At 45.6% G+C, this 25,448-nt stretch overlaps 1 protein-coding gene across 4 annotated transcripts in view; it reads left to right on the forward strand.

Annotated features, from left to right (window-relative positions):
* Nucleotides 1–25,448, forward strand: part of NARF (nuclear prelamin A recognition factor) — a 403,053-nt gene that overhangs the window by 373,448 nt on the left and 4,157 nt on the right. For all 4 annotated transcript variants that reach the window (XM_078654654.1, XM_078654655.1, XM_078654657.1 and 1 more), the window contains one exon: nt 9,933–10,090. In XM_078654654.1, the coding sequence (XP_078510780.1) occupies nt 9,933–10,090 (158 nt within the window). The remainder of the gene's footprint in view (nt 1–9,932; nt 10,091–25,448) is intronic.

Genomic DNA, 25,448 nt, shown 5'->3' on the forward strand with positions numbered 1-25,448 from the left:
GATCTTCAGGCAGCGCTGCACTCATGGCAAAGGGACCTCAGAACTGGATCACCTCCACCCACCAGGCAGATTTATGGGCATGGGCCTTCTCAGATATTCACGGAGGGGGGCCAAAACGAGCTCCCGTGGCCCCCCGGGACAGATGGTAGTCGCGGCCCCGGAATGGCGAGCCCAGCCACGTCAGAGAATCTGAGGGGCAGCGCCCCCCGCAGTATTCTGGCTGTTATGCTACACTCCCAGGAGCGCCTGCCGATCCCCACCGGGTTAGTAGGTAGGGCCGTGCCGTTCCCCGCAGGACAGCAAGACTGTGGAAACCGGCCTGTTGCCCTTCGCACCGGAATAGCCGCTCCCTCAGCAGGCGGTGCAGCTCCCGCAGGGCAGGCCTCATGATTCGCGCAAGGCCACCCCCCGGGCCTTGTGTAGAGCGCGCTCCTCACCTCTCGATGCTCGTTCCGGCCAGCGGCAGCAGCGGGTCACTTCCTCGTCGCAGGGCACCCAGCAGAGCGCAGCATCAACGGCGGACACCTGCCCCGAACTCCAAAGGATGGGCTCGGTACCGGCGTGACTAAACACTCCACGCTCACCTCCGAGGCAGCCGCAGTCCCGTCGCACACGCCACCTCAGCTCGTGCAGCAAGTAGGAAACAGGTAGGCGATCCGTTTTTGTCCTTGTGGGGTCCGCAATGATTTAAGGGCACAGTCCCCAGGTGCAGGTCAGGATAACTAAGCGCGACACACAGGATTCTTACAGGATAGTGCTGTGAAGCTGGGGACCCCGCGGCTCAAGCGCCCATCATGGTCGCGAGCTAGCTCCGCCCCCTCCCCCCCCCCCGGGTCCTGCTTTTTAATACTCATGCAGACTTAGCCATCCAGCATCTTCTTGCGGGGCTTCGGCCTCCTCCTCCTCAGTAGGTGTTTTATTGATCCTCTGGGTCTTAGTGGGAGGTGTTATCCCACTGCTCCTGGAATCTGGTGTGGGGTGAACGTTACACTTTCTGTGAGAGATACTGTACACTCCGGGCCCTGAGTTGGCCTACCTCTTTAGTTGGCTGCTGGTTCAGCCCACGTTGGCAAGGGTGTTCTTTTGGCTGCTTACTAAGTCTTCTGTGGTTTTTGCCACAGGGTTTCTAATTTGTTCTCTGATGCGGGATTTCTTCCCTAAGAGTGGTTCCCATTCTTCTTGGGTCGTGTCCTACCCTAAGTGGGGTATTTGTAGCTATTGGATAGCCTGTCTTATACTGGTAAGGAGTGGACTTCCCCTTGCGGGTTCCTTGCCCTTCCTGGTGTTGCTGTATGCCGCTGGTGCGTTTTCTTGGGCAGCTGCGGCATTGGGCGGTTTTCTGTTTCTGGTTTGCTGTTGGCCTGGTCCTCTGTCTGGTGTCTAGAAGGGTTATTTTCCTGTGTTGACGGCTTGGTTCGTCCTACTTGTTTCTCCTCTTGTTTTCTGTCTGGTTGCTGGTTGGCACCCAGCGGTGCCCGCCGGTTATTCTGGTCCACGGCCGAGGGCCTTAGAGTGAGGCCTGGCGCCCCTGCTTTTGGTTTTTTGGGAGCTTTGTGGGTCTATGTTTTTCTCTTCCACCCGCCTTATTACTGAGGCGCTGTTCGTTCTGGCCTGTTGACATCCAGTTGTGATGAGTTTGACTGCCCTCTTCACTGGGTGTGTTCCCAGTGGAGGGCTCTTGCCTTCGTTTCTGCTCTTCTCCTTGGAGTCTCTGGGTTGCTCTTCTTCTTTGATATCCCTCTGCGTTGCCTGTAACAGGTGGCGATCCCTGGTCCTTTAGTTGCTGGCCTTCGTTTGCATTGCCTGTACCTGGGGCTTCCGGTGGAAGGTCCCTGGTACATTGGCTGCTGGCCTCTTTTCGTATTGCCTGTACCTGGGGCTTCTGATGAAGGTCCCGGGTACATTGGCTACTGGTCTCCTTTCGTCTTGCCTGTACCTGGGGTTTCTGGTGGAGGTTCCTGGTACATTGGCTGATTGTCTCCTTTCGTATTGCCCTTCCTTCTCCTGCTTGGTGAGGGTGGGGTTGCCGCTTGTCGTGGTGACACATTCCCTGTGGAACGGTGTTCTCCGCGGCGCTGCGGTTCTAGTCTGCTTGGGGGTGGGGCAAGGGTGGGGGGCTCTTTCCCCTGTCCCTGTGGCTCATCCCCTTTTGGGGAGTACTGGGTTATTTCCCTGTCCTGGCGATTTTTTTCCCTGTCGGGGTCCTAGGTTCGCCTGGACTGGGGAGGTCCTCTCGCAGACCCTCCTTCCCCTTGCGTATGGCTAGGGTATCTATTCTACGTCCAGCAATCTGCTGCTAGTAGTCTCTATCAGATATACGAGTTACTTACCTTTGGTAACGATGTTTCTGGTAGAGACGATTCTTGCCGCAGTTTCCTTCACGACCTGCCCTTCCTCCCCGTTCTGCGAGGGTCCTCTGGGTCTTCTGCACTCGCCTGCCTCCGGGTGGTTGCCTTTTGCGAGTGTCTTTCTTACTCCCTCCTTCGGGGGATGCTCGCCTTGTTGTTGTTCCATTCTGGACTTAATAGGCACTTCTGCGCCCCTGCACTCTGGTCTGCAGTGTGGGGTTCTCTCTGGCTTCTTCTTCTTCTTCTTCTTCTTCTTCTTCTTCTTCTTCTTCTTCTTCTTCTTCTTCTTCTTCTTCTTCTTCTTCTTCTTCTTCTTCTTCTTCTTCTTCTTCTTCTTCTTCTTCTTCTTCTTCTTCTTCTTCTTCTTCTTCTTCTTCTTCTTCTTCTTCTTCTTCTTCTTCTTCTTCTTCTTCTTCTTCTTCTTCTTCTTCTTCTTCTTCTTCTTCTTCTTCTTCTTCTTCTTCTTCTTCTTCTTCTTCTTCTTCTTCTTCTTCTTCTTCTTCTTCTTCTTCTTCTTCTTCTTCTTCTTCTTCTTCTTCTTCTTCTTCTTCTTCTTCTTCTTCTTCTTCTTCTTCTCTTGCACTTCTGCCTTTGGCAGTCCTTGTGGTTGAGGTGCCTTGGCTGGTTTCGACTTAGGCATTCGGGAGACGTTCTCCCTGTTGGTGTTATCTGAGGTTGAATGTTCATTGCTCTACGTTCTGACCTTGGTGTCCCTTTATGTTCCGGGCAGTGGCTGCAGACTTCTTGGTCTGCTGTGTATTTTCACGTGCTTCTGCCCTGGGGAGGCTGTTATATTTGTTTGCAGGATTGCTTTCCAGTGGCAGTGCCCTGTTCTTTCATTCCAGATCTTGGTGCCTCAGTACCTGGCTCTATTATGGATGGTTCTGTTCCTCACCATTGTTTCTTTCCCTTCTGTTTAGCGGGGCTTTTTCACACACTGTTCCACTATTCTCAGTTTTTGTTAGTGATGGCTCCGCGTTGTGGCGTGGAAAAGTTCTCCAAAGAAAACTGGCATAGGCGCGCCGGGGTGGGACTTGTGTATCCTCGCTGACGTCACGGACGCGGAGGACGTCTGGGCGGAGTCCTTGGTGCCGGCCCACAGGGATGCTGTGGCAAAGAGTTTTCCAGATCCAGTCTCACGCCTGGGGATAATTCTATGTTAAGGAATCTGCAGCTAGAATCGTCTCTACCAGATACATCGTTACCGAAGGTAAGTAACTCGTAATTCTGGATCTCAGGGAATTAAACCAATATATACTGTCGGAGCACTTTCACATGGTAACCCTTCAACAGGTACTTCCACTTTTACAGAAGGGAGATTTTATATCTACTGTAGACTTAAGACACATATTTTTATGTTCCAATTCATCCAGCTCATCGCAAATACCTCAGATTCTTGATAGCAGGCAAACATTTGTATGTATGTATGTATGTATTGGCATACTTGTATAGCGCAATGGCTGTCACCCAACGGGTATCCTGGCGCTTTAGACTATTGTAACCCATACAAGATGTTTCCAGCTACTGGTCAGCTTACATTGCTCTAGGAAAGAGGTGTGTTTTTAAAGCTTTTTTAAAGGAAGGGAGATCTCCCATACCTCTCAAACACAGCGGTAGAGAGTTCCACAATCTCGCTGCGGTGAACCTGAAGGACCGACCTCCCATCCGGGATTTCAGAATCTTGGGCACTACTACCAAGCAGGCTGAAACCGAGCGGAGAGATCTGGACGGGTTATACCAGGAGAACAAGTCCTGCAATGGCGACGGACCTTGTCCATGAAGGGCCCTAAATACCAAACATAGAGCTTTAAAATCAATCCGCTGACGGACTGGCAGCCAGTGAAGGTCCCTGAGTGCCATATCAGATGAATCAGAACGTCGGCGCGAAAGGGCCAGTTTGGCAGCAAAGTTCTGAACACGCTGCAGTTTTCCCACCAAGGTCATGGGCGCTCCCAGAAGTAGTGCGTTACAGTAGTCAAGCCTACTTAAGATGATACTCCGCACTACCTCTGGCCTGACCTGCACCGGAAGCATGGGTAAAATCCTCCGCAGCGTGCGGAGCAGTGCCATACAGGTGGCCACCGTTTTATTCACGGACACGTCTAGCTGCAGGCTGGAACCGAACATCACCCCCAGGTTCCGAACGGATTCAGCCGGTAAACTAGTGCCCTGAAAAGGAGGCCAAAAATCCTGTGGAAGAGGCCTAGGGGTACGGTCCATAGAGCAGTGCAACACCTCTGTTTTGGAGCTGTTAAATTGCAGTGAGTTGTGGCTCAGCCATTCCGCCGTAGTAATCATGCAGCGGTGCAAGATCTCTTGAGACACAGCCTCCTTACCCTCAAACGAGAAGATAAGTTGGGTGTCGTCAGCGTAATTGGTGACTGCTATGCCGAAAGATTTATCAACTTTATGAGGGGGCGGAGGTAGAGATTGAATAAAATAGGGCTGATGGCAGACCCCTGAGGCACGCCCTGCCCAACACTTCTGATGTTAGATTTAAAGGGTGGCAGGGCCACCACCTGGTGCCTATTACTAAGGTAAGACACCAGCCAATCAAGGGCCGAACCAGATACCCCCACCTCCTCCAGTCTCCTAATCAAGATCGTATGGCTGACCGTATCGAACGCGGCCGACATGTCGAGCAGTACTAGACAGGCTGCTCGACCTTGGTCGGCATGCGTCCGAAGGTCATCTAGAACAGTCACCAATGCTGACTCTGTCCCATGGGCCGGTCCAAATCCAAATTGAGCCACATCTAAGCAAGCATTGGTCTCTAAAAAACTGGAGAGATGTTTTGTGGCCAATTTCTCTAGAATTTTGATTGGGAATGGAAGTAGAGAAATAGACCTATAACTTTCTGGACAAGTGGGATCCAGAGTTTCCTTCTTCAGGAGTAGGGAAACCACCGCCAGCTTGCAGCAATCCGGGACCCGTGCAGAGCTAAAAGACTGACAGCAGATAGAAAAAAGTGGAGGAAAAAGCTCTTCCCGAAACAGTTTCCAAAATTTGTGAGGAAGCGGATACAGTGGCGAGCCCGAGTAAACACCGTTAGCCAATACACAAAAATCCTCGAAAGACGGCAGAGGGAAACTATTCAGCCGGACTAGCCCAACATCTTTCTCCGTGTTAACAGTCGAAGTGAGATTAGGCACGGACTAAGAGACAGAGCCTGGCGGTGAAGCAAGATTGCTCAAGATGGTAGCAATCTGTCCTCAAAGGCCTGTGCCAGCAAATCACATAGAGATTGAGAGGCAGGGATGTCATTAACAGTACAGGCAGGACGCGTCAGGTCTTTAACGATCTTAAATAGGGCCTGAGACTTGTTCGCGGCTGTCAATAGCGATTCCTCTAAGAATCTAGCCTTGGCACGTCTGATCTGAGCTTTGTAGGTCGACAGTGCCTGTTTAAAAATAGCTCTATCTGATTCAAGGTACATTACCAATTCAAAGTACTCCCGTTTAGAGTGATTACTGCTCCCATCCCAGAGTATTTACCAAATGCCTGGCAGCAGTCGCAGCTCATCTCAGAAGACAACATATTCACGTCTTCCCCTACCTAGACGATTGGCTCATCAAAGCCAGCACTTACCAAAACTGTTTACGATACACTCACACCACAATAGACATACTTCATCAGCTGAGCTTTATGGTCAGTGCACAGAAATCTCACCTGCATCTTTCACAGATGCAATCTTACCTAGGGGCAACCCTAGACACTATCAAAGCTCTAGCCTCTCCAAATGTAGCCAGAATTCACAACATTCAGTCTATGATACTACAGTTTCAATCCAACCAAACATTACCAGCCAGAGTGTTCATGCAACTGCTGGAATGATGGCGTCTTGCATCACAATTGTGCCGCATGCAAGACTCCAAATGCGTCCCCTACAAAAGTGCCTAGCACATCGGTGGAATCAGTCGCAGGATCAATTAACCGATCTAGTGTTGGTAGTCGGCCACACCCATCGCTCTCTGCAGTGGCGGAACCCTCAAAATGGATCAAAAGGACGGCCTTTTATCAACCCTATTCCTCAGATCGTGCTCTCAACAGACGCATCTCTAATCTTCCCCGATTCAAGTTGGTGAAAATGGGCAGTCGCTCGTTCTCCCACTTAGGCCCAAAGATTTGGAATACCCTGCCCACTGCTTTGAAAACTGAAACTACTTATCTTAACTTTAGCAAAGGACTCAAGACATGGCTTTTTAACAGGTTGGGATGTCCATCTCCAAGATTATACAATACAAGGTCTATGGAACTACAAGCACAAAAGCCTCCACATCAAATATCTAGAGCTTCTAGCAGTCTTTCTAGCGCTCAAAGCTTTTCAAACTCACCTGATAGGCAAAGTTGTCCTAGTCCGGCAGACAACATGACAGCAATGTACTATGTACAAAAACTAGGTGGGGCACACTCTCCAACTGTCACACCTCTCTCAAGCCATTTGGAATTGGGGAATCCATTACTGAATTTATCTTGTGGCAGTACACCGTCTAGGGGTAAACAATCAGATTGCCGACCTCCTCAGCAGAAAGAGGCAGCAAATATACGAGTGGGAACTCCATCCCCAAGTTCGCCTTCCATAAAACCAACAATGGGCATTCACACAAATAGACTTGTTTGCCACAGTCGACAACGCAAAATGCTCAAACTTCAGCTCCAGGTTACCACACCTGCTCTCAAAAGGCAATGCCCTGTGGATGAACTGGTCAGGGATATTTGCCTATGCTTTTCTGCCTCTCCCACGCATTCTGTGTCTAGTTCGGAAGCTCAGGCAAACATTCCTCACACTAATTCTAGTAGCTCCCACATGGGCCTGTCAACCATGGTACACCTGTTGGAGCTCTCAGTAGTTCCACATCAGAAGCTGCATCTCACTTCCAGGTTACTCACGCAGAACTATGGAGAAATCAGACATCCAAATCCCAAAGAACTTAATTTAGCGATCTGGATCCTGAAGTCATAGTTTGGTTAATTAAATCTACCAACAGACTGTATGACTATTCTAAAAGAGGCAATAAAGCCTACTACCAGAGCTTGTTATGCAGCAAAGTGGAAAAGATGTGTTGTCTACTGTAATAAGAACACAATCGATCCTCTGGATGCTTCTATACAAAATATTATTCGTTACCCGTTACACTTACAGCAACCTAGACTGGCTTACACATCTATTTATTTGCACCTTGCAGCGGTAGCTACATATTTTCAGAACAGGCAGCATTTATCACTATTAAGTTCCAGTGATCAAAGCCTTTATGGAAGGCTTGAAAAGGGTAATACCACCAAGAATTCCCCCGTGCCAGAATTGAATCTTAACATTGTTCTCACAAGGCTCATGGGTCCACCTTTTGAACCATTGCACAATTGTCTTTTGCAGTTTTTTCAAGGAGAGTTGCTTTCCTCATTGTAATCACTTCATTAAGGAGAGTTGGTGAGCTACAGGCATTAACCTTGGAATAAACCTTCTTTCAGCTCCACAAAGACAGGGTAGTTCTTTGCACCAACCCTAAATTTCTTCCCAAAGTGGTTTCTGCTTTTCATATAAACCAATCAGTTATGTTGCCTGTGTTTTTTCCTCAACCTGGTTCTGTAGCAGAATGATCTCTTCACATACTTGATGTCAAAAGAGCCTTATTGTACTACATAGATAGAACCAAAAATGTTTGCAAAACAACTGTTTGTTGAATTTGGTCCACCTCACAAAGGCAATCCCATCTGAGATTTCAAGATGGATTGTTAAATGCATTCAGCCATGCTATGCAAAAGCTAAAATAACTTTATCCATACCCCGTAGAGCGCATTCCACTCCCAAAATATGAGCCTTCAATGGCCTTTTTAGGTAACATTCCTGTAGCTGACATATGTAATGCACCTACATGGTCTACACCACAAACATTTATCAAACACTATTGTGTAGATGTGTTAGCACAACAACAAGCTAATTTAGGCCAAGCAGTACTTAAAACACTGTTTCAAACAACTGCAACATCTACAGGTTAGCCACTGCTTTGGGAGTATACTGCTTTGTAGTCTATGCAAAGCATGTGTATCTACAGCACACATGCCTCGAACGGATTATGATACTTACCCAGTAAGCATCTGTTCTTGGCATGTAGAGCTGTAGATTCACATGTGCCCACCCGCCTCCCCGGGCACCTGTAGCTGTTGCAGTGCTTCATTATATATTCATATGCAAGGACATCTCTATACCATTCTTACTTACTCCATTCTCACACTCTTGTGGGAAAACAATCTAACAATGGAGTCGATGCCCATGCGCACTATCACCGAAAGGAGGAGTCACCTTACCTCATGACTAGAAAAACAACTTGCAAACATCCGGACCCAACACTAGATGGCAGGAGTATGCAAAGCATGTGAATCTACAGCTCTACATGCCAAGAACAGATGCTTACTGGGTACGTAATATAATCCTTTAAATAATTTATTTTGAAAGCCCAATCTAGAGTATATGGTATGAGTTGTTAAGACACAGAATATAAACAATAAAGCAGTGAGAAAATGAACCAATACTGTGACCAGAATGAAATATTCTAGCACGATTATTTATATTTCTAGCATTAACAACCTCTTTCCCTAATTCTAGACACAATACGAGTTATAGCATAATAAAAAAAAATACCTCCATATCTGATTCAGAACAGGTCTTGTTGTTCTGTCTGAATAGCAATTGTGCTACTTCCGGCACAGCCTAGCTGTGTGCATCAAAGAATAACACACCCACTGAAGCAGCTGGTGAAGGCTACTTTCCATTGTAGAGCAACCTTCAATTGCAGTAGGCGCTGAAGTTGTCTGTTCTGTCTTGATAGTGCTGGCGCTGTTAAGATCTCCTCTCTGAAGCCCAGCCCTGTGAAGGCTATTTGAATAAACAATCAATAATAAGTAGCACAATGCACTTTCAGCTATTTCGAATTATAAAACCATGTTCTTTAAGGAAAACAAACATAGCACACATTCACTAATCTCTAATCCTAGAAGCAGTTTTTATTTAAAATGGATAACGATGATCTGCTTCAGCAGAAATGATTAACTATCATGAATGTATTTGCATAAGCTTGATTATCATATTTGCATGTAACTATTGCATCAATGAAATCACAGTTGTACATTTCCTGATCATTTACCTAACATTCTGTATCAAAATAAAAGGTCTTCGATGGCAAAGAATAGAGAGTTTGCAACAGTAGTCTTCCCCTTTAATTTGTGGTAGGAATATCTCTGGATTTAAGCTGAATGGATGTATTATATTTTGCTTATTAGTGATAAGTGTAAGTGCTTATGGGATCATTGTAACACTACTTAAAAATATTCATGAATGATCAAAGTTATTGCCTTATTTTGTATTTTTTACTTAATTGTAGTGCTTTTTTTGTAGCTACATTTGTCCAAGTATTTATAATATGCAAATTCAAATAAATGTTTGCTTAAATAAATGATTGGTTGCAATGAGGAAAAACTCTTTTTTGAAATTGAAATCGTTGCCACTCTTCCAAAGTTAGGAACTCAACAGCTTTTTTTTAAAAATGTTTTTGCTCCACATGACTTTTTTTCTATTTCTGTTTGTAGAAACAGAGATTTTCAGGAGGTGACATTGGAGCATAATGGGGACACAGTCTTAAGATTTGCAGCTGCATATGGTTTCAGGAACATCCAGAACATGGTGCTTAAACTAAAGAAGGGGAAGTTCCCCTATCACTTTGTTGAGGTTCTCGCTTGCCCAGGAGGTAAGAGCATGACATTAAGCAGCGTTCTTGTCCAGAAGGGTGTACATTTCCAACCTTGACCTTCGGATGCAAAATACTACATTTTTCAGATTACTTGTAGTCGATGTAGTGCAACCAGTCAGCACTATTTGTTGTAATAATAATGTACATGTATTTAGTTTGAACATATATCCGTGATCTTAGTCTTCAATGGATAAACATTCCTCACTAAAAATCTAAGTTGTATATGGCTCTGGCGTCATGGAAGCGAAGACTGGCACAAGTGTCTTCACAGTGTGGTGGATGCTGCCTCATATTAGTTTGGATTTGTGGGGATGGCCATGTGTCCAGGAGCATTTCTTTAACCAAATGTTATGATTGTACTGCCTGGATGCCTGAAATTAATTTGCATTGAACTGAATGGAATGCTGCTAGAAACTGCATTTGCAGATAAAACTCATGTATTTTGATCAAATAAATATATTTCTGATAGATACTTTAATCACAGATCCCTCACCTTAGAATATCCCCAGGTGTCAGACTGGATATTTGCACTGATAGGTAGAGTTGTGCAACTCTTCGATAACTCCTTACTGCTCTGGAAGTGAATGAGCAGAGCCACATATTAGTGCCACCCTTGCACGCTCCCATCAATTCCCTTATTTCCAGTTTGAACCTGGACTATGCTTCTACCTTGTTGGTCTTCTGACAACTTCTAAAACAGTGTGCTAGGGAGCAATTTCCCCACCGAAAACAACCGGATTCGAGCTGCGCCATGACTGAAGAAAGTGGGTGTGGCCATGTACCTGCACAAAGTATGCCTTTGGTGCCTCATCAAACAGTATTGACAAAACCAATATATGGAAAAGGCACAACCTATTAGCTTTGCCAGTGCTCATTAGTTTTTGCATTCTGGTATATGTATGTTTGTGGGCATGTGTGGCTGTAGATACACATCCTCTGTGTTGGGTCCGGAGTTGTGCAAGTTGTTTTTATTTGAAGTCTTTCAACTCCCGAGATCCAGTGACTCATCTTGGTGATATCGTGCAATGGCATCAGCTCCTTTGTTAGATTGTTTCCTTTACACTGTCAGGTTCTAACATTGTGCTCCATTTTTCAACCCCATTCGGTGCGATTCTTTGGTTTCTTTACTGTCTTTGACAGTATAGGTTTTGAGCATGCTTTTTTCCCACTTTTGCACTGCACTCGAATTTCGGAGGTTTGGACTTGAATCAACCGCCCTTTAGGGCGCCATGCACATCTCTTGCCTACCTTCCGCGTGTCACCACTTCCATCTAAGATACTTTTCTAATGGAATGTACACCGCTTAGACTTTCCCGCGCTGCCACGCAAAATCCACGCAGACTGATCAACACCTCATGTGCAACCTGTGCCTTTCGCCTACTTTGAAGCATGTAAGTTGTTTCTGTCCAAAAAAAACCTTCAGGATCAAAGGGCCCATTGGCTGGAAATGTCTCAAAGGTGCAGGAATGACACTCCCGAGCTTTTTGACGAAGAACCGCTAAGGAAAAGCCAACCCCCGAAGTAGAGGACGCTTTCTCTATTGAGGAAAGCTCTGACATAGAGCTGGATATGGACATGCATGAACTCCCATCTGGCCAACGCTTGAGTACTGTGACCCCAACCTCTCCTCCGCCATCCAAGTCAGTCACAAAATATTCCACGTTCTCACTATTAGAGCTGCCCGACCACCACTATCTTCAGGCCATGGTCTGATCTGAAAAACAGTTTTGAACGCCCCACCCTCTGGCCTGGCTAAGCCTTCGGCATTGACCTTTTCGGACCGAGGATATGCTTCGGTATCAACCCAACCTTAGGTACCGACCTGCAACCGACTCCATCTACCTTGGTGCTGAGCAAACGATACAGGTCCAAATTGAAAACATTGGTACAGAAACCTTCGGAGCAGAAGGATTCCAGACCTTCAGCGGCTTACATCTCTCCTGTCTAACCCATTCTGGAAAAGATGGACATTCGTCAGAGAAACATTCAAATTCAAGAAGGAACAGGTCGAATTGTGTCCTCTCCGCCACCTAAGAGGAAATTAACATTTAAGGAGGCACTAGACATTCCTGGTTCTCTCAAAAAGAAGACTAAGGATAAATACACCAGTTCTACCCACATTCCTCCTCCACTATCATCACTACTGCTTCAACCCCCCCTCTTCCACTGCTGTCCCCATCACATGATCCACTTGATGCTTCACCTCAAGGGTCACCACAAAAAAATGGGAGTTATGGGGAGGGCCAATAGGGGATCCTGACCCTTGGCATATATATGACACTGATTGCATTACTCTCAACAATCCAGATTTATATCCAGCATGTCCCTCCCTTCCTGAAGATGCCACTTCCTTTCATCAGGTTATCGCTAGGGTGACAGCTTTTCATAGTGTTGAGCTGCATAAAGAACCCCTAGAGCAGGATATTCAGTTTGACACCCTCTTTTCCACTCACAGGGACGCCCACTATTTGCTCATGCTTTGTGGCATGATGAGACATGCTGAGGACATTTTCAAAGAGCCAGTCCATGCCTGAGTCATCACCCAAAAGGTCAACAAAAAATCCAAAGCGGCTACTTCTGACCCCTTCTGTATCCGGAGTCAGATTCCACCGGACTTCATTGTTGTAACTACTGTTCATAAAAGGGCAAACAGTAAGGCTATTGGGGACACTCCACCTCCTTAGAAGGAAAGTAAGCTCATAGGTGCAGCTGTCAAAAGGATTGCAGCACAAGCAGCCAATCATTGGCGTATTCCCAATTCACAAGCCCTTCTAGCCCGCTATGATAAAGCCCTTTGGGATGAAATGGAATAACTTTTGCAGTATCTCCTCAAGGAATGTCGCAAAAGAGGCCAACAGATTATTTCAGAAAGGCAGCCAATTACCAACAATTCCATCCGCTGTGACCTAGACGTAGCAGATACTGCAGCTAGCGGAATTAATACCCGTGTGCTTCTTAGAAGACAGGCATGGTTTAGATGTTCTGCATTCAAGCCAGAAGTCAGTCTTAAATACGCCTTTTAGTAAAGAGCACCTTTTTGGACCACATTTAGATAATACCCTTGACAAAATAAAAAAGAAAACCGTGACAGCTAAGGACATGGGAGCATTACAAACTGCCACTCCTAGAAGCTCCTTTCGTCGCTTAGGGTACACATGTGCAAACGATGGATCGCTTGGACCAGTCTTAGATCTCAGACCTTTGAACAACTACATCCTGTTAGAACACTTCCATATGGTCACTGTACAGGATGTTATACAACTTCTCCAGCAGGGCGACTTTATGGCAACAGTAGAGCTAAAGGACACCTACTTTCACATATCATTACACCCTTTTCACTGCAAATACTCCAGATTTGATATAGTAGACAAGCACTACTAATTCAAAGTCCTTCCATTTGGTGTGACTACCTTACCTCAGGTGTTCACAAAATGCTTGGCAGTGGTCACAGCAAATCTGCGAAGACAAAATATCCATGTATTTCCATACCTTTATGATTGGCTCAGGAAGGCCACCTCTCACAAACAATGCCAACAGCACTTTCAGTTGATAGTGGACCTACTTTTTTGTTGTTGTTTTTTTTACAGAGTTTTATATAGTGCGAACTAGACCCGAACTGAATCGGGTATCAGAGTGCTTTACATAGCACCAGTTACGTTACATGAGGACACACATTCATTTTAGGCACGGGGAGATTAAGTGATTTGCCCAGAATCACAGGACGTTTTTTGGCGTCGTTACCGAGACTCGAACCCAGATCCCCAGGTCCGAGGTTGAGCGCCCTAGCCGTTAGGCCAGCCCCTCTCCCCAACCTACTTCACAAGCTAGGGTTTACTATCAATAGCCACAATTCTTACCTTCAACCTCTGCAAGTTCAGCCTTACTTGAGAGCAATCCTAAACACACAGTTAGGATTATCCTGCCCCAATCCCGCTCAAATTCAGAACTTTCAGGTAACTCTACCTCAGTTCCAGCCAACTGTTGTGCGCCTGCTAGTAATGATGGCTTCTGCATTATCATTGTTCCCCATGTAAGGTTACACATGCGCCCTCTACAGCAATATCTAGCTCACCAGTGGTCTCAATCACACTACCACCTGGAAGATCTAGTGCTGATACAGTCAAGCTCACCGTTCTCTGCAATGTTGGAACTCCAACAATCTGTTAAAGGGCTGCCTTTTCTGGACCCTGTTCCTCACATTATTCTCACCACAGGTGCATAAACACGGGTCATGGTGCCCATCTACAAGACATGAAAGAACAAGGTCTTAGGGATGCCAAACATCAATCTCCACACATCATCTACTTGGAGCTTCAGGCAGTCTACCTAGCACTAAAAGTCAGTGGCAGCTGGTGACATTTGAAAGTGGTAGGTCATAAAAGTTCAAAGTGCCCTGTGTGTGTGGGGGGGGGGGGTACACCTAGCCCCCAAGAAAATTTTGAAAAAGAGTTGGTAAATGGTGCATTTTTAAGCAAATTTGAGAAAGCAAGTTGGTTAATAAAGCAAATGTGAAAGTATAGTTATGACATTGATAAAGAGATTTCATATGATAATGACATAGGTAGGTATCGTTACATCATCTCTAGAGTGCAGTGTCCAGCCATAGCTGTTAAAACCTACCAAGAGTTGCATTGGAATCTGGTTTGCATCAATACCGTAACATGTAAAAATTACATACAACACGCCACATAAACTCCCTATACTTGCAAAACAATCTGCATAGTGAGCCTATTTCCTGCCATAGAATTTAGTCAACCATGCCACAGAATTTCCTCCTGTGAAGCCTCTTATTTCCATACCTTGGTTACAAAGATGGCGAGTAGTTCTTGACTTCGACATAACATACTACAGATATAGGAAATACAAACTGAGAATAAATAAGTGGGAGATCTTCTAAGAGCAACATGTGGAGAAAGGGGGCTAGTGAGTTAGTGTCTGGTTTATTTGTTTTTCCAGAGAGGACGGTGTCCTTTATTGGATGCCCCTGTTTCTGTAGCCTTGCCCACACACCTACAAAGCCCTACACAACGTGGGACCTGCGTACCTTAACCAGTACCTCGCATTCCATGCACCCACCAGAGATCTCTGCTCCACCCAACTGGCACTGACTACCGTCCCACGTATCTGCAAGACCACAGCCGGAAGAAGATCCTTCTCGTATCTTGCAGCTAAGACCTGGAACACCCGCCTCTCCACCTCAGGCAATCACCATCACTGCCTCGATTCAGGAAGGACCTCAAGACCTGGCTCTTCAACTGAACCACAGTGCCTTTGACCGACCAGCAGTTCCCCCTAGCACCTGCCACCAGCATCTTGAGACCTTTACTGGAGAGTAGACACGCTTTATAAGACATCTGATTGATTGTAGTCCCTTTCTGCTTCTGATTTGCCATTTTTAGATCTGTTAGTCTCCCCAGTGCACCATGCGGAGCAGTACCAGACTGGAAACCCAAAGAGACCCTGGCAAATTATGTCAGACTAGCCTCTATAGGATGCATAGCGAGCCTGACCACTGCAATAGGGCGTGGGGGTTCTCCCACCCAAGAATATTTGGGAAGAAATGGCAAAACCACTGAATTCTACAAAACATTTTTCATTTATTCATTCGTATTCGTTTTTAAAGCATAGCAAATTATGACTTTACAGAGCACCAGGATACGGCAATCTTTATTCCCTTCAATGATTCCCTCACCATCGTCCTCTAACAATGCCTCTAATCTCTCCATAGCCCTCTCTTACCAGGGTAGGGTGTAGGAGCATTTAACATCACACATAAATACAGAGACAATGAATCGTGTGTTAATCAGTGTATAATGTGTTACATAGGTAAAGGGGACTGCAAGGTGTAGGATTCACATGTCATCGATATTGGTAGGCATTTTTAAAAAGTGCTTGCTCTGTTGAAGCATAAACTCAGGATTCAGAACGTGATACAGTGGTGAGGGTTGAATTTACAAATAACTATTTCTACAAAACAAACCCTTTTTAGCAAAATTAGGATAATCAAGGACTGAGAAAAAAGCATAACTTTCTAACCTGTACCAAGCAGTTTGTGTGTAGCTCTTTGATGGAAGTTCATAGCTCACTGTGCTAGATTATGTTTGTAACTTATGCACAGTAAAAAAAAAAAAGGATCTCTGTGACAAAAGCAATAACCCACTGAGCATTGCAAATAAAATACTGTTCTGTGATCTTCATAGTATACGTTCTTTGCAGCAGGCATATTAACCCTTTGCGCTACCATAGATGGGTCAACACTGCCACTAGTTAAAGCTCTGATCTCTCTCCAGCAGGTACATTAATCACCAGAATTATCTTTGCACGTTTATTGTTGCCTGAAAACTGTTGGCTATACAATGAACTCAGCAGTGCTTTTAAAACTGCTGCACTGCTACAAAATCAGCCCCCAAACCCTTCCAGCCTCCCGGGGAAACACCCGATGCACGTTACAGCCAGCCCGCCTTAGATGAGGGGGCTAATGCAACATGCATTATGATTCATGTTAAATGGCAGCTGAAAGGAAAATCTCTCTTGGAGACCATTTAGAAGGCTCCGACGTGAATAGAAGGCAATAGTTCAAGAAGTGCGCCTAATGCAGTGCTGCTGACTTAATGACCTGTTTCAAGGAGCACATTTCCATCCATGTTGTTCCAAACTTTCGCCCTGGTAACTTTTAATAACCTGACAATTCTTGCCTTAATTTGCTGAATGATTTAAGGCAACAATTGTCAGGGTACTAAAAGTTTCTAGTGCGAAAGCTTGGAACAACATGGATAGAAAATGTCAAATATGCTCAATCTCTTATGCTGGCTCAAATACAAAACGAAGTAGCCATTGACCATGATTTACTGAAGATTCTAAACAAAAGGGCCCACTGCTGGCACTCCTCTCCATTCTGCGCTGCCCCCCCTACTTTTAATGAATAGCCCAGACCAGTGAATACATTCAATGAAGAAAAGTGCAGCACCTTTCTGATAAGGGAAATTGGGATGAAAAGCAAGTTGCATCCATTCTTCATCCCCGAAATGGTCACTGGTGTGGCTGAGAGCGGGTATGTGCCTGGTTCGAGGCATGCTCATCTTGGATTGAAAACAACATTCTTTTTCAGTCATTGTTGTTTCAAGTGTTGCATTTGATTCTACTGTTGGGAAACTTCCATTGTCGAAAGGAAATTCTCCCAGCCCAGAACTTGAGTGAGTGATATTATTTAATATAGTTAAACATTGTCATGTGTAATCCAGAGGGAGTCACTGTTATTTCATCCGTTGTTTGTTTAATTTCCTGCAAATTTAAACCACTAATTTACCTGTGTGAAAAGAAGCACAAAGCAGCTCCTTGTATTCAGATCAATGCGTGCGGCCTGTCTCTCTTTGTGCCGCAGGAAAAGGAGAGAAATAGCCTCTTCCCACCCCGTACTGTGCCGCGTCTCTAAGCCAATCCAGATGCTGCCCCTGCTGTTACAGCAGCACCTGGATTGGCTGGGGCAGACAACCTCAATGCTCATTACTGAGCCAACAGGGCTGTGGCTATAAGTCACCTTCTGTTCCAGTATGTGTAAGTAGAGACACTCTGAGCCACTTATTGTGTGTTTTTTGGGCTGGCCAGAGAGAGGCAGCTGTCCAACCCAGCATGCGCACTTGGGTCTCTACTCTGACGATGTCAGTCTGTCAGTAATATTGTTAAGCCCTACACATTCAGGCTTTATCTGGCTTCTCCAGGAGTCAGGACCCGCCTCTGGCCTCGATATCGGCCTACAGCAGAATCAGTAGAAAACACTGTTTTTGTGGTCCGCTCAACTCACATTTAATTGGTGGCCCAGAAGGCCCAAAATATAAGCCCCAATGCCTTAATGGAGGCACCTCCCCTGCTAAAAGCTTTTCTTCCTCGCCTGTGCCAATAGGTTGCCCTAGTCCTACGGACAATATGACAGCCATGTAATATCTACAAAATCAACACGGTCTCACAAGTATCGCACCTTTCTTACCATATGGAACTGGACTCTTCACCACAGCATTCACCTGTTGACGGAATATCTGCTGAGGACAGACAACGATTGAGTCTTCCTTCCCTACTTTCAAAGTTGTGGATATCCTCAGATTGACCTTTTCGCTACACCAGAAAATGCAAAAGGCCAGAACTTCGCCTCCAGATACCCACACTATCCAAGGGCAACGCACTGCCTATTTCCATAATAGACCGCATCCCTCACTGTTGAAATTCCAGTCATTGAGGCTTTCATGGAAGCACTCAAATGAGTTATTCCGCCTTGGGTTCCTCTAACGCCCTCTTGTAACCTTAACATTGTTCTCACTAGACTCATGGGTCCCCCTTTTGAGCTTCTTCACTCATGCCCCCTTCAATTTCTTTCATGGAAAGTGGCATTCTTAGTTGCCATTACCTCACTTAGACGTGTCAGTGAGATGCAGACTTTAATCTTAGAAGAACTATTCTTCAAAAATACATAGAGACAAACTGGTTCTTCGTTCCAATCTTAAATTCCTACTTACAGCAGATTCACAATTTCACCTCAATCAATCCATTAAGCTCCCCCCCCACCCCCCCAGATTCCGTTGCAGAATCAGCTCTTCATACCCTAGATGTAAAAATAGCACTCTTGTTCTACATAGATAGAACTGAAACTTTCAGGAAAACAAAGCAATTCTTTCTAGCCTTTTCTCCACCTCATAATGGCAACCCAATATCCAAATCAGGCATAGCCAGATGGATAGTCAAATGTATTCAAACTTGCTACATTAAGGCGAAAGACCTTTGCCTGTTACTCACAGAGCACATTTCACTTGTAAAAAGGGAGCCACTGTGGCTTTTCATCAAAATATTCCCATAGCTGACATTTGTAAGGCAGCTATATGGTCTACACCACACACATTTACCAAATACTACTGTGTGGAGGTTTTAGCACTCCAAAAAGCCAGTATAGGTCAGGCAGTGCTATGTATCCTTTTTCAAACTACTGCAACTCCCACAGTTACACCACCGCTTCTTATAAGGGACTCCATTACAGTCTGTGCAGAGCATGCCATGGAACGGATTATATTACGTACCCTGTAAGCATCTGATCATGGCATGTAGTGCCTGACCCTTGGGATGATTATCAAGTCAATCCCCCAGCAGACACCAACCTGGATTTATACCCCCCAAACTCTCTTGACCCCTGACAATACAACCTCCTACCAAAAGGTTCTTCATAAGGCAGCTTTTTTCCATGAGATTGAGCTTTGCCTTCAGGCTGAGGAGGAGGATTTTTTGCTAGAACGTCTCTCCTCCACACAGAGGTCCCTCCAGTGCTTGTCCATTTTGAAATGTTGTCCATTCCCTGTACAGCGAGACCAACACTTGGAGGAAGTGTTGGATTCCTACAACATTCCCTTAGCACAGTTTCCTGCAGGTACCCTCAAAAAAGAGGCCAAAGTGCTGAGTGAAAGGCTGGCAAGTCATGGTCTGATTTACTTAAATGGACGTTTTTAAAAGGATTCACCAGCTATAGCAATATCTCGGCAGGGCCACTCTCTGGGCCCTATTGATTATATATTCACATCCCTTTGGAACTTTGGCCTCTTTAGGAGTTTTGAGGTGGCAAAATATGAGGGCAGTGACCACTGGGCAACCACAGCAGTTCTTGATTTGTGTGAGCCAGTATCCCCTGAGAGAGTGTTTCCCTTATAGATGTCCTATCCGCGTAGGCTCACAACACGTATACATACTATGCATCTTCAATAATTAGCAACGCTTCAGTTAGAGGAGATGGCTCCTATCCTCCCTACTCATGCTGATGATGTAATTGTGTGGTATAATAATATTGTGCACATACTATGCATCTTCAATAATTAGCAACGCTTCAGTTAGAGGAGATGGCTCCTATCCTCCCTACTCATGCTGATGATGTAATTGTGTGGTATAATAATATTGTGCACCGAGTTTTGGGCTGCATTTTAGTGAAAATAAGTGGAAAGGGTGGACAGTCAAAATCCCGCACAAAGGGTGTCCTGGGCTGGTTCGATCAGGACTGCCAAAAGTTGAAACGACTGTTGAGACAGAAAGCAAGGAGTGCTAGGTGTCATCTCATTCCTTTAGCCACCCAAGAGTTGGTCAAACTTAAACGTCAATATAAATTCCTTGTGCAGTCGAAAAAGGTAGCTTTTTATCATAGGAAGTGGGAGGAGATGCAGGAGATTATACAAGCAAAAATTCTGGACAAAGGGCAAAGAGTTAAATGGCCGAAGTAGAGGGTTTCTGACCTGTATGATACCGGAAGCACAGTGGGCCACTCATCTGACAGAATTATACAGGGGACCTTTAGGTTTAGACGGCCCTCAGCACATCTACGGGCAAACCCTCCCAGCCAACTGGTTCTCAGTGAAGGAAGTTAAGGCAGTTATTGAGAGAATAAAACTCTCTCTGGTCCTGACAATGTCCCGGCGGTAATAATTAAAACAAATAGTGTTTGGTGGGCAAAAATGTATTCTACCTTATTCAGTTGGGTTGCAGGGTATGGCCTTTATCCCTTTACCTGGAAGGGGCCTATTGTGAAACCGATTTTAAACAAAGGGAGCGGTACAGACCCAATGCATTACAGGTTTATAAGCCTCTTGGATATTTCATTAAAGATATTCTCCAAGATTGTTAGCCAAACTCGAAGAATGGGCCACTGAAACTAAGAGAACTCCTTTAGAACAGGGGGGCTTTCGGGAGGGTCATTAAACCATAGACCAATGCTTTGCTTTGTGGGCTATTACTCGAAAGGCAGTGGAGGAAAATCAAAGACTGTGCAGTTGTTTTGTAGATTTCCGAACAGCCTTTGATTCTGATGACAGGGATATTTTATGGGGAAAACTTGCTGCTTGGAAAATTCCACTACACCTTCTTGGGGCTCTTCAATCCCTGCACTCTGGCAATTGGGCTCAGGTGGAGTTAGACAAGACAGGACGGTTGTCCCACAGAATCTCTATCGACAATGGCCTGCGTCAGCGGTGCGTTTTAGCACCCCTACTTTTTAGTTTATTTTTGGCCAACCTCCCAATAGCTATTTCCCAATCAAAATCTTTTTCATTTAAAATTGGGGATCAGCATATTGCTTGTCTGCTCTATGCAGATGATTTGGTATTAATGGACTACACTCCAATTGGTCTGCAGAGGAAACTCAACGCATTGGCCTCTTACAGTAAGCAGAACAAGCTTCGTATTAATCTGGAAAAGACGAAAATTATGATTTTTGGGGAAAAAGTGCAGAGTTTTTCCTGGTATCTTGATTCTCAGGTGGTGGCACAAGTGGATCAGTATAAATACCTGGGTTTAACTTTTATGAAAAACCTGAATTGGGGCGCACATTGGGATGCCACTAGGCAGAAGGCCCTTTTGCAGGCAAGCTGTTTATCTGGATTTAATGGTAGATTTGGGGGTCTATCCCATATCCCATTATTAAAGGCATATGAAGGGAAGATTCCACCAATAGGCCTGTATGGAAGAGAGTTATTCTCTCTTGATCCAACCTATGAATGGGACAGACTGGAAGGGGTAGTACTTAAAAGACTGTTATCACTCCCACAAGGTACCATGGTCCAGGCTATAAGGAGAGAGTTCAGTCTGGTAGCTTGGAACATGGCGACCGCGACTCGGGCCCTAAGATACTTTAACACCTTGCTGGAGAATGATGAGGTGGCTAAAGAATCCAGATTGTGCTGGGAAGAGAGCCAGAGCAGCGAAAGGATGTGGGCAAAGGCCGTTAGAACCAGAATGACTCCAATGAAGAATTGCCATTTAAATAGTGGTACAGTCACATCTCGGCTCACCTTTCCAGGCAAACAAGAATTGAGAGAATCTGCTGCTATGGTGTCACAACAATGTGATTTATTATATCTAAAGAAGAAATCATCTATTAGCTTCTCGTTGGCTTCACTTGACCAGGATGGTGTTTTCCCTTACTTATCACAGTTACCAGATCCGGGTTCGAGAAAAGAAATCCTAAGGATTCGAGTGGGATGCAATCCAATCTATTCATCCCACCCATATAAGACAGGGGTGCAAAAAAATAGCGGTCTTTGTCCCTGCCCTTTGAAAGCCAAATGCACTATTACGCATATTCTTATGGACTGCGCTTTTTATCTTGCAAATCGGATCAAGTTTTTAAGACCATTGTTTTTTAAACATGATGCTCTTCATAGGAACAAGGCGGTGGAGTTACTGTCTGAGATGCGATATTTAGATGTGGCAGTTGGGATTGCTCGGTTCTTACGATCTGTTAAACAGAATTTTTAAAAATGAAACGGGGATGGGCTGGTGAGGAGGGGGGCTCATTTAAAAAAGCGGGGGCACAAGTTGGTTGCAGAGGGGGAAATGATCTCCAATATCAACATCCAGTGGGGTTGCCATGGATATGGCTGCTTGCGGCATTAATTGTAGTCTCTTTCTCTGCTGCGATGCATGGTTACATACCTTAGTTGGTAAACATCTTTTCATCCCTCAGGTCGATGAGATGCAAGAAGATTAAGAAGAACGCTGAAACACTTAATACCATGGGTGCACTACAGACTCCCACTGCCCCATGACTCCTTTCGCCACCCACAGTACCATGGTGCAGCCAAAACAGTTGCCACACCTGACACTTCCACCACATACACTAGACATGAGCAGCAGACCCCTTAATGGGATTACTGTAGAGGAGGGCATATGGGGCAATGGCAAGGGTAGAGGTAAAAGGGTAGCTCCTAAAGGAGCCAATGCCCTAAAACAGTGATGCTCTTCTCCTTGCCCCTGACAATCTAACTCCTGTCGGGGGCAGGTTGCAGGGGTTTCTGCCTCACTGGGAGGCAATTACCTCCGACCCCTCGGCTCTAGTTATCATATGGGAGGGGTACTGTGTAGAAGTCACCCATACACCACCAAACATCCCTCCCACAAGCACACAAGTTGTCCATAGAACACCAATGCCTGCTCCAAAAAGAGATGCACATGCTACTTGCCAAAGGGGCCATAGAGCTGCTGTTGCCACTACATCAAGGCTGGGGGAATACTTCCTGTACTTTTTCATTACCAAGAGAAATGGGTCTCTCAGGCCTATACTCTACCTCCGGCCCCTTAACAAGTGCATCCTGTCTGAAGATTTCCACATGGTTGCTCTTCAGGATGTCATCCCCCTGTTGCAGCAAAGCGACTTCTTGACCGCCCTCGACTTGAAGGATACCTACTTCCATATTCCCATCCACTCCATCAATAGAAGATTCCTGCAGTTTGTGATGTGTGCACAACATTATCAGTTCAATGTGCTGCATTTCAGGGTCACAAGAGCCTACAGAGTCTTCACCAAGTGTCTAGCTGTGATAGCCTCTCACTTCAAGCAGATAGGCATCCACATGTTCCCTTACCTCGATGACTGGCTGATTAAGAGTGCCATGCAGAATCAATGTCTAGCAGACATGCAAACAACTATAGGCCTTTCTCACAAGCTGGGCTTCATGCTAAATTTGGCAAAATCTCACCTTCAGCCCCTCCAACTACAACCCTTCCTTGGGGCTACCTTATACTCCGGGGTGGGGAAGGCATATCCAAGCCTGTTGTGGGACACTGCTTTCCAAAAAGGGCTACCTCTTTTTTTCAGCCGGAGAGTCAGGTAATGGTCAGAACAGTAATGTGTTTGTTAAGCTTGATGGCGTCCTACTTTGCAAGTTTTTTCATTCAAGATTACACATGCGTCCCTTACAGCAGTGCCTAGCAGTAAAGTCGTCTCAGGTAGAGGGTCTATGGGAGGATCTAGTGTTCATTCGGGACGGTACACATCACTCTTTGCAGTGGTGGAATATCAACAACCTGTTCCCGGGACGCTTTCAAGACCCAGTTCTGTAGGAGACAATTACCACGGACACCTCGCTCACAGGATGGGGAGTACATGTGCAGCATCACACATTACAGGGCCTGTGGTCACCTGTGCACTAGGGCCATAATCATCAACCACTGGGAATTGCTAGCTATTTAGTTTGCTATACGGGCATTCCTTCCACTCATTCACAACAAGGTCTTTTTAATCTGCACGGACAAAACAACGGTCATGTTTTACCTATAAAAGGAAGGGGGCACACACTCTCCCCAGCTATCTGCTCTAGCCCAGAGCATTTGGAGGAGGGCTATGCATCAGAAGATGCAGTGGTCATGCAGTTCATTCCATGTCTGGACAACTACTTGGCCGGCCTCCTGAGCAGGGGATATCAACAAGTCCACAAGTGGGAACTCCACTCCCAGACCCTACTCATTTACGTCCGGCGGTGGGGGTTCCCTCCAATAGACCTGTTTGCCACCGCCGAAAACTAAAAAAATACCCAAACGTCTCCACCAGGTTATTACACCCACTGTCCAAGAGCAATGCACTATAGATGAATTGGTCAGGGATTTTTGCCTACGCTTTTCTGCCGCTCCATCTCATACCATTTGTAGTTCGCGAGTTGAGGCAGGCATTCCTTAACCTCATCTTAGTAGCCCAACCTGGGCGCATCAGGCTTGTTACTCCACTCTCCTGGAACTCTCTTTAGTTCCTCACGAGATGCTCCCGAACAGGCCGGACCTTCTGACGCAAAACCACGGAATGCTTTGACACCCCAGTGCTCAGCAGCTCAATCTTGCAATGTGTTTCCTGAGGTCCTAGAGGTTGATTATCTCAAATTATTCGAGAAATATATGTCCATTCTTTGTGAAATATGCAGGCCTACTACCAGCGCTTGCTAGGTGGCCAAATTAAAGTGTTTTGTACACTGTTGCCTTCTAAAGCATATCACACCTCTCACAGAATTGGTACAAGACATTGTCTACTACCTTCTTGCCTACACCCCTTTTCAGTAACAACTTGCTGTGGCTACTTACCTACAGAATAGGCAGCACACAGCGAGGTTCAGGGTACCAGCAATTAGGGCCTTCATGAAATGGCTTAAGAGGGTTATCCCTCCCCGGACGCCTATTGCCCCCGTGTGGAATCTCAATATCGTGTGTTTTGAGCCCCTTTATTCATAGCTGCTTCAATTTCTTTCATGGAAATTAGCCTTTCTTTTAGCCATTATTTACCTTAGATGAGTTAGTGAGGTACACATTCTTACCTTTAAGGAGCCTTTCTTCAAGGTGCATCCTGATATGGTGGTCCTCAGAACCCACCTCAGATTTCTCCCTAAGGTTGTTTCTAGTTTTCATCTCAATCAAACTATCGAGTTGCCAGTTTTCTTTCTGCATCCAGAGTCTGTAGCAGAAGGTGTCTGGCATACCCTGTATGTCAAAAGGACGTTAATGTATTTTTTTATGTAGATAGAACAAACCCCTTTTGTAAGACTCGACAAACCTCATGTCCTACTCCAAGCCACAC

This window comes from Lissotriton helveticus, chromosome 7 (assembly GCF_964261635.1).
Source record: "Lissotriton helveticus chromosome 7, aLisHel1.1, whole genome shotgun sequence".
Classification (NCBI taxonomy): Eukaryota; Metazoa; Chordata; class Amphibia; order Caudata; family Salamandridae; genus Lissotriton; species Lissotriton helveticus.